General features: G+C 33.9%; 1 protein-coding gene across 3 annotated transcripts in view; it reads left to right on the top strand.

Moving 5' to 3' along the window:
* The first annotated feature begins 946 nt into the window (after positions 1 to 946).
* Positions 947 to 10,429, top strand: part of LOC106478011 (transcription factor AP-2-beta-like) — a 174,808-nt gene continuing 165,325 nt past the window's right edge. Inside the window, exon 1 of one of the 3 annotated variants that reach the window (XM_022381532.1) lies at positions 947 to 1,079. In XM_022381532.1, coding sequence (XP_022237240.1) covers positions 1,047 to 1,079 — 33 coding nt within the window. In that variant the 5' untranslated portion in view covers positions 947 to 1,046. The remainder of the gene's footprint in view (positions 1,080 to 10,429) is intronic. The other 2 variants (XM_022381533.1, XM_022381531.1) reach the window with 2 other exon arrangements.

Raw genomic sequence — 10,429 nt, forward strand, 5'->3', positions numbered from 1 at the left:
ATAGTGATGGTTGAAAATGATCTTACATTTTTCTAAATGTGGCTTTTTCAATTTTTTACCTTTCTCATTTGAAATATAATTTTAAAGCTTTGTTAAATATTACCGTGTAGTAAACTAAGCATCCAGAAACAAAAAGAAAAGTATTTAGAAACTATAAGTAGTGTATTTTCTCATGAACAAAAAATGGTTTATGTGGATTCTACTTTTAGTGAACGTATAAAAAAGTCGATACTTTGAGAGTTAAGGACAGCATGTAAGAGCGTGAATTAAGGGGGGGGGACAGTTATGTAAAAAACACAAATGAGAAACAAGTGCTTTGCTATACATATTTCATAATTTGCAAATGCTGTTTTCGCTACACAATAAATAAATAAGATTTATCGTTTGTAAGAAAAGCAAATAGTGCATAAGTTTTAGTTTATTTCAAATGACTATTTATGAAACTAAACATTTTTGTTTTGTTTTTCTCACCAAAATGAAAGACAGTCATCATCTTACTTATCATTATGCCCCATTTCGCAATACAGTAGTTGAAAATGTTTTATGTTCCTATTACATCAGTTTATCAGAAAAGAAGAAGGCCGCGTCCTTTTCATATATACTATCCGGCTTTCGCCAATAGAAGTCATAGGGCGTGTCATGGATCCGCCTTTTCTGTTTCCCATGAAAATAGTAAGCATTGGTGAATGGCAGCAAAGAATTAGGCAAACATATTGATTTGTACTGGTCACCTAGAAGTTCTAAATATTTAAGATAAGAGGAGTCATGCATAGCTTTCCTGTCATATAAACTGTCTCCCATAACAACACCAGCTTCATCTCTAGCTCCTCTCTTTCCGCATCATTTTGCCTCAGGCCACGCCTTTTCACGTCAGAGGAGAGAGAGCGCATGATTCTCCAACAGAACAAGTGTTTTTCCCATGAGTTGCTTGGATCTACCCGACTTACCTCTTCTTGCATAGTGACTATTACTCATCGCCTGTTGTGCTTCCAGTTCAACATAACCTCCCGTCTCGGGTAAGGTAGGCGAACCTACTGTGAACAACCATGTCTTTCCTAACACTGGATTGTGCCTGGCAGGTAAGTGTATCTTCTTCCTTTGTCTGTGTAATAATAAGTACAGTGAAAGCCAAAATTTGTTCCCATCCATTTACAGATTAAACACTTACAAGAATCATTTATCCTCTCGAAACAACACAGAACGTGACTCAGCTGCCAAGAGATATTTCTATTCATGTTTTCAGACTAAACATCGGGTAATAAAGAACACTACTTTTTTTTTATTCTAAAGCTGTCAGTATCTGGCTAAAGTTTGTTATACGGAAACAAATGAGCTCTAAACTCCAGTTAGCGGTACTATTTTTAGAAATAAAGGAGCATATAAAGTGTGCTTAGGTATAGTAATAAAATATTCTTATATATGAGACGGCCAACCTGTTTTCGAACCAGTTACGTACATAGAAAATATATTTTATAGATACGATGGATATACTCTTCCCTCGTTAATATACGTAAATAGTGTACTATTGTATAGAGTATATTATCAGAAAGACGTAATTTTAAGTACGGTAGTACTTAATAGTAGAAATCGACAAGAATTCCAAATAATTCACGCGGCGAAAAACAACCCTATCGAATTTCTAAACGAAAAACCGACCATTCAAAGCATTGGTTACGATATATTACATACATATATACTAATAATACGCTAAGAAGGTCGCTAACGTTTTCGGTAAAACAATTCAAAAATTTCTAAAATAGCAACTTTTTCGTACACTACCTACCTACCTGATTATGTCAACGGACTATCGCTACAAGATTTCTCCAGCTTACTTAACTGGTCTGTGGGTATCCACTTTCAATATTCCGATAAAAATCCATATTTATATATATAAAGGTGTAATATAAATGGTAAACATATCATGCACGTACTTTTCAACCCAATTCAACAGAACGGATGGCACTACATATCTATGGATAGACACGCGACAGTTTCTAGAGGTAAAGTATGTACTTTATACAGGTATAAAATAATAAGTAAACAAACAATAGTATTAAAAAATTATGAATTTTAAAATGAAGTAGTGATCCTGCTCTACAATGTTATGAAACAAGGATTAAAACTATAATCACAAATTTATAAAATTTAATCCCTATTTTGGCAGCTTTAAACACATATCTGGAGGCCAAAGTAAGGATTTATAGCAGGATCCATACTTCATTTTAAAAATTTCATACTTTTTTAATACTCTTGTTTAGTAAATTTGTCGACAGGATTTATTTGGTTAACTGTAAATCTGGTTTACTGCTTGACGAAGTTCATATATCACTCTTTTTAAGTGAAATAATTTGCTCAATACATAATATGTACTTCAAATACTTCTATTTCAGGTGTTTAAAAACACACACACTAAACTAACTGGTAACTTTATCGACACAACTTTCCTTTCTTTTGAAACATAGCCAGGTGGTTAAGGCGCTTGAGTCGCAATCTGAGGATCGCGGGTTCGAATCCCCATTCCACCAAATATACTCGCCCTTTCAGCCGTGGGGGCGTTATAATGTGACGGTCAATCCCACTATTCGTTGGTAAAAGAGTAGCCCAAGAGTTGGCGGTGGGTGGTGATTATTAGCTGCCTTTCCTCCTTTAGTCTTACACTGCTAAATTAGGGACGGCTAGCGCAGATAGCCCTCGTTTAACTTTGCGCGAAATTCAAAAAACAAACAAACAAACTTTTAAAACAAGAGGGAATGCTCAATAGCCTCGGCGCTTGAAATTCTTTTAGGTAGGATTAGAGTAAATTAATGTATAAGAATTTTTTTCCCCTTGTTATTAGCTTTATTTTGTGTGCCAGCAATACCAAGCATGGGGCGCCGATTCGATTTTATTACTCATCATGATCTTTATCAGCCTACCCTCAAATTGAAACTATTTTAGGCAGGATTAAAATAAATTAATCTATGAGATCTTGGGCGTGGTCAAATACATCAATCGAAAGGGTTTGACCTTCTGAGTACAAAAGTGCCATTAGATCTGAAATGACGAAGCTATGAGCTAAAAGTTTGTACTTGAAAAATAACTCGGAGCCATTTAAAAGCTGCATATCAAATATTTGAAACATTTTAAAATTTGACTGAAAAGGAACGTGTCTGCTTTACAAAATTAGCATCCTTGAGAATAGCCTTCTGCTACTTGGTAAGAGCATTAACAAATACATACGCAAAAAAAGTAATAATAATGCTTTACTGTAAATATTTAATCTTAAAAGTTCCAAAACGCGGTGATAAATATTCCCTTATCAATAACTGCAAGGTTCGATACTGTATCGATTTCGGAAACGATAGGTTAATTAAGGGACCTTACAGTTATTACAGTGAGCCACATGGTATGTAAATTATCATTTGCAAGAATGAAGGTGAAACATATAACAAAAGCCTAATAAGTGTATACATTAAGCATTTGTATTTATGTTAAAGCTACTCAGGCTATTTGCTGCTGTCCACAATTTTGAACTACTGAGCAAAAGGAAGTCAACCATTCAGCAACATCCTACCACCTACCAGCCACACTAAGGAATTGACTGTCACTCTTATAACGCACCCCAGCTTAAAGTCAAGGGAATATATTGTGGTATCATACGAATTTGAACCCGGCTCTCCAGCTCAAACATCCAGAGCTCTAGCATAGGGCCAACCCGCTTTCCTAGTATATGCAAATAAATATAACAAATAAATTTATCATAGGATTTGAGTAGACTTTTCAAAATATACACATTTTATTAGCTTAATAATTTACCTTTTCATAATGTCTCGAAGTGTGGATCTTGTGAATGGCTTTATAATTTGTTGTTGCGTTTTTGAGACTGTGTAACTTACGGCGGTTGCTACAGCGAATTGTTTTGTATATAAGTACATATAAGAGAATCACAACTGTAAGTCTTTAAGTATGTAGACGAATTTTTCAAACTTTTCAAAGCTGATGATGTTCCGCAAACTTTTCAAAAAGCACTGCAGTACAATGACTTTTCTATTGTAAAAACAAAGGTGTTTAGTTAAAGGGTGCCGAGAACGTGAAGAAGCTAAGCTAAAAAGATTCCACAGTAACACATATAAACAGTTATCGGTACGAATTCACAAAAATAATAACTGATTAGATTACAAAAACTTAAAAATCAAACACCTTGAAATGTCAAACACAATCTAACCAGATATGCAATACGATTTAGACCGTGCTGAAATAACTTTATGCAAAATTGTACCATGCTTTAACAGCCACAGACTGGAATGATACTCAACAATGTTCAGAATTTCACAATTATTTAAGCTGTGGACTGGAATGGTAGTAAAGTTCAAAACTTCCCCATGCTGTAACAGTAATAGAATGAAATGAATCTCAGTAACGTTGTTTTGAAAGATTTCAACCCTTTAGAGTTGAAGCCAAACAACAGGTCACGTTATAATTCACCATTCTTAACTGCAGTGACTTAAATTGAAAACTGCCTTAACAATAAGAACATGAATACAGTTCTCAATTGTATTTTTCGAATATGACTAAAAGTGAAACAAATAGCCTCAAATTACATGTAACGCAACTTGATAACGTCTACCTTTTACTTTTCCTGACACCGTAAGCAATGTACCTCAAATGCTAATATATCAGTAAAACCACTTTAAGCTGCACTGTACCTAAAATTTTACTGGTAATGATATTATAATTTTAAGAATGGAATTAACATTGCTGTCCATTTTCTCAGTTACCTAGTAAATGGATGTAATACACGCATCTAGAATTGGCGCAATTTCATGCTAACTTGTTTTATAAACTATTACTGGAATCTTAAGTGCTGTTCATGTAGCTTTGGTTTCAGTGATACAGTATTTTTAAGGTACAGTTCAGGTGCTTGGATAAGTTTCATAAATACTTTTTCGATGCTGGTACTTTTACAGGACAGAGAAATTATTGTAGGTCCAAAATTATTCTAGTGTATCGTGTCTTTCGGTTAGTATTAAGTTATTCATCACAATTCAGTGTCTTTTGTCCTTACTTTGAATGGGGTGATAGTAAGACATTTTGCTTTCATGATATTAGAGTACTTAGACAGGTGAAGACATTTTGAGACTAATAGATCAGTTTTAAATATGATGATGAAAAGTGTCATGTTATCTGACTGCAGTTCTATAAATTCAATATATATTATAAATTTAGTGCTCCCCCTTTATTTAATATGTTCGAGATTAATGTTTTCTTAATATGACAGGATTCTGTAATCAGTAAAATTAAGGAATCTTAAGTAGATTTCTCCCAGTCATTATTTTATGACAGGACTAAAACTTCTACTTTATTTAATACCTTTCTTTTTGGTGTATGTTCCAATGTAAATTCCTTTCTCAGCTGTATTTTCTTTAAAATTTTCAGTCATCTATTTATTCTGGACGTATTCATTGTTTAAAATATTATTTACTGTCCGTATTCCGTTTTATTTCACAGACTGTAAAGAATATAGCTTTCGAATTTTACATCAATTGCATAAGGCTTTGAAAGAAACTTAAAATATACTCTTCAGAGAACAAATAGTTTCGGGTCTTCTTGAATTCATGGCTTAGTATGTAATGTTTAATATTGACGTAATCATGATTTAAGCCTCGAGGGTTCGTATTTGTTCTTTGTACCAATTACGTTACTTAGACGAATTAAACAGTAGCAAAAGAGTTATTACATCATCAAACTGGGTCAGTACTAAAAGTTGTCTACCTAATTACACGTGTTTCAGAAAATAAGAGATTTGTTGTGTATAAAAAAGGTGTCTTTTCCTTCTTTTCTATGTATATATATATAATCAACTAAATACACCCTATTAAAAAATTTCGTTTCTTTTATAGAGAGACGATTTTAAAACGTAATGTTTGACTTCAGTTTTGTAAGGTTCGCTAGTCAAACATGTTCACTTTTAAACCCGTTCGTTTCACCTAGTCCTATTATATAGCATTAGCAGTTTCATAGTAAGATTTTTGTAAGTAGCTCACGTTGAGCTAATGTGAAATGAGTAGCTTACCATAGAGAGTGAATAAAGGTGTATTTTTAGTTTACTGATCAGTTAGACACTAATATTACTGAACCGTGAAAGCTTTGTCTCTGACATGTGATGGAACAAAATTATTACTGTATAACTAACATTATCTATTTCACAACAGGTTTATCATTCCAAGTCAGTATAACGTAGAACACGTTTCACACTGAAACACACTCTACATGTGTTTCTAAACACGAAACTGACGTTTTAGAATATGATAACCATACGATAACTAGTCTTTACAACTAAGTGCATGTGTAATGTGTGTGTCACAAAACTAGATCTCATCTATTAAACCTATACTCAGTAATATAACAAAGTCGTATTCAGATATCACACCACAGAGCAATAGTTCTTGTAGAAAACTGTTTCCTTTTATCCTTAATGAGCAAATATTTCAGTGAAATATCACTTAACACGAGCATGCTAATCTGTAATTATTAACCTCTGTATGTTTCGTCTTTCACGGCTTCGCAAGAACTTGATGTCCACGGTAGTAGACTTCGTATAACACTTGTTTTCTTAATTTGTATTGTGATAAACTCCACAGCTTTTTGTCTTTCTCTACTTCAAAAGAGCTCGAAGCGCAAGTTAGCAGACTTGGTGGAGTATGTGACGTCCACAATCATTGTCAATGTTAATAGATTCGCTTTGGCTTGAATGTTGTTTTAAGATGTAAGTTCATTATTTCTCATTTTAACCTCTCCTTTTTTCTTACTCTTTATATCTCACGTAAAGCTACTCGAGAACTATCTGTGCTGGCCATCCAAAACTTAGGGTTGATAAACTAGGAAAGGCAGCTAGTCAACACCATCATCCGCCAACTCGTTGGATACTTTAATCAAATATTGGGATTTGAGCGTCACTCTGATAATGCATCTACGACCTCAAGATGCGGAACATGATTTTTCTGGAGGTAATGGGGCGCGAACCTCGAAGCCATAGTTCGGAACACTAATTTCTACTGAAACAGAGCAATAAGTTAAAATATCAGACATAAGATATGCAATCAAAAACGTCTACAAAATCTGCTTGGCTATTGTCTCTATTGTGTGTCGTAATATGATCTATATAGACTACTTAAGCACAACTATTAGCTTCTCGTTCTGCCCAATTCATTTTGAAACAACCATATAAATCTTGATACGCAGTGTCTTAGTCACTGATCAGTAATTAATGTGTTACGTTGCAAACGAAGATAAGTCAGAATATTTCATACAAATCGTTGTCTTGCAGTCAAATGTGTTGCTAAAGCACGTTTTCTGAAAATACTAAACGTACAGAAACTGCAGCCTACATTTCAGTACAAAACATTTCATCTGATTTGGCATAACATTTTTGGTAGGCTCATTCGCTAATAGAAAAAAAAAGGTAAAAATAAAATTTTAATCTATATATATATACAAGTGACATAATAGTTTTTAACATGTGTAAAGCTTTCTAACATTTGTGCCAGTGACATGATATGCCTCCCAGTGATACATCGTAAGTATGAAGGTTTATAAAATTAAAAACGGGGTTTCGATACCCGTGGTGAACACAACACAGGTAGTCCATTGTGTAGCTTTGTGCTTAGCTAAAACAAACAAGTGACGTAATATAGTAAGGTAATAAATCAGTTAATGGTAATCTCTTAACAAAACCCATTCCGCCGGAGAGCTGAAAATGTCAATACTTAATTTTATACTTAGCACAAGTTACCTTGATTGTCAGTCGTGTAATTATCATTACACTTTTAAAGGGTATTAAAATATAGATGTATATTTTGCAAAGAAAATTGCTATTTTATATTCTACTCAACTATCATAATAAAACAACATAATTCAGTTAATACATCCGTGAATAGGGCGTTATTTGCAGATTGTATATTTATCCTTGTTGTTTTTTTTTGCTCTAAACAAAAAAATGGGATATTTTTCAGTTGACAGTTTTAGCATGTATTTTTTTCATTGTCAAGAAATCGAATAGTTTCATGGTCCAGCAAATTTCACGAGTTTTCATTATTGATCAAGCAGAATATACTTCAGATTTTACGGATTTATTGAAAAACAATTTCAAGGTACTACAAGTTAAACAAATAAAAGTCCAATCCGCATCTTTTAAATCTCTCAAGAAATTCAAAACGTAATTGTTTGATTCGTCTACTGTTATATCTAGGTTAAGGAACTTTTGTTAAGTATAGGTGTGTCTCTGCTCTGTTAACACATGTTATGCTCCACTACAGCGATGTTTCGTTTTTACATGAACATTGCATGTACATTACGAGAAATGTCAGTGTTTTAACTACGCGAGTGCACAGTTAAATTTCGGTGTTTTGTACTGTCATATATGACATAGTCCTTATATTTTATTTTTAACTGTTCAAAATTTATATTTTGAAAACATCAATACATTGCGAAATTTTTAATAATCCAGGTTTCTATTTGTTTTAAATAATTCAGATTTCTATGTGACTGAAAATAGACTCAACAGCTAGTTATTTCTCAAATATAAATAGTTTTCTAAAGAGAGCGGTATTACGTTTAGTGTAATGAGAGTCGTTCCGTTTTTCCAGTTAACGAAGCACGTCAATGTATACACACGGCTTATGTTAAGCTCGTGTCTTTAGTATATTTAGACCTATATTTCCGACAGTTTCATGTTATGGCACACAAATTCAATGTTGTTACTAGTAGATGACGCTTATTATTGCTAGATAGAAGAGTAATGGAAAGTCAATGGCCTGGATAACAAATAATAGTTTCTCCAAAATCTTGCAAAAGAAAATATATATACAATAGCATGAAATATCATGAGTTCCTTTTCTATAGAGATAACAATTCGATATATTCACCTGATATTTTAGACAGAGAAAAAAAAATAAGATTTTCAACGTTACTTAATGCTGAATGTATTGCGGTACGAACACGGTTGAAATATTTTCGTGATTTTCTTTGCGCTATATAATAAGCTTAGTACTATTATTACCGTGCAAGATGGTTGGTAGTTACTGATTTAATACTGTATAAACAAATCAATATGCTGTTATTAGATACCTAAGACTTTCACTGCCTTCAGGCAAAGTAGTGTATGTAGTATCCGAAGCCAAGATTTTTAACAATAATATATATCAAATCATATGGAACTCCGTAACGCTCGACTGAATTGACGTATTGAGAATGAAAACTTCTGTAGTTCTTCAAGATGCTGAGATACTGCTTTTCTTTCTATCTAAAATCATTTCCTTCATACCTTTATCTTTTCTTGTTACTGTTCTATCTACTTTTGGATTGAAAATTAAATTTTAACGGAGTTACGTGTTTCAGGATAGTTCTACTGTACGTAACGCAGTACTTTTGTTTAACGAATTTTAAAGAGAAAAACCGATAAACTATAAAAACCTTTTGAAACGAAGAAAGTTCTTAGTGGAATCCTCATCGTTCCTTATCTGTTCAAGGCCAAGCATGGCCTGGTGGTTAGGGCGCTCTACTCACTTGCAATCTGTGGGTCTTGGATTCGAATCCCGTCACCGAACATGCTCGTCCTTTCAGCTGTGAAGAGGTTATAATGTAACGGTTAATCCCATTTTTTTGCTGGTAAAAGATTGGCCAAAGAGTGGTGATGGAGGTTGTTGTCTTGCTGCATTCCCTCTATTCTTCCTACGCAGGGGTGACCAAACTACGGCCGCGGGCCGAATCCGGCCGCCGCTGCACTGTGCCACAAATGAGCTAAAATATAATTATTTATATGGAAATATCATAGATTGTAGATAAAGTTACTATGTAGAAAAAATTCAAATAAGTGTAAGTAAAAATGTCCAAATTTGTCCAATCTGATCTTTGCATTTGACAGTAATATAAGTTTTAGGAAAATCAGTGAAATAAAAAATTCAGCGACTTTTTGCGACTTTGGATATTAGAGCGCTTTTGGTGTAAGTACCTGCAATGAGAGTTCATTCTTCAGTCGCCTCTGCGCGCATTGTTGTAAGACGATACAATGCTTAAAGGCAGTTGATACAAGTAGTGTGACGAGTGTGCGCGTGGTTACACAGCCTTGTGGTAGAGAAGACGTGTGCGTGTATTGTGTGTGCTTCGACATATATTTGTGTGTTGTACATATGCGTTTATATATTTATATTTAAATCTGGAATACTGGTTCAATACACGGATTAAACTCGAACAGACGACTTTTTGCGACTTTGGATATCAGAGCGCTTTTAGTTTAAGTACCTGCAATGAAGTTTCCAAGAAAAGCGATTACGAGCCTGCTGCAGCGATCGTGTTTTAACTTGCATTGCTGTGTTTAAACCGGTTTGAAGAGTGCCGTATATAAAAGGGGCTGACTTCAGTGAATTATGTCATATATTTTGCTATATTTGAG

This window comes from Limulus polyphemus, unplaced genomic scaffold (genome assembly GCF_000517525.1).
Source record: "Limulus polyphemus unplaced genomic scaffold, Limulus_polyphemus-2.1.2 Scaffold172, whole genome shotgun sequence".
Lineage (NCBI taxonomy): Eukaryota > Metazoa > Arthropoda > Merostomata > Xiphosura > Limulidae > Limulus > Limulus polyphemus.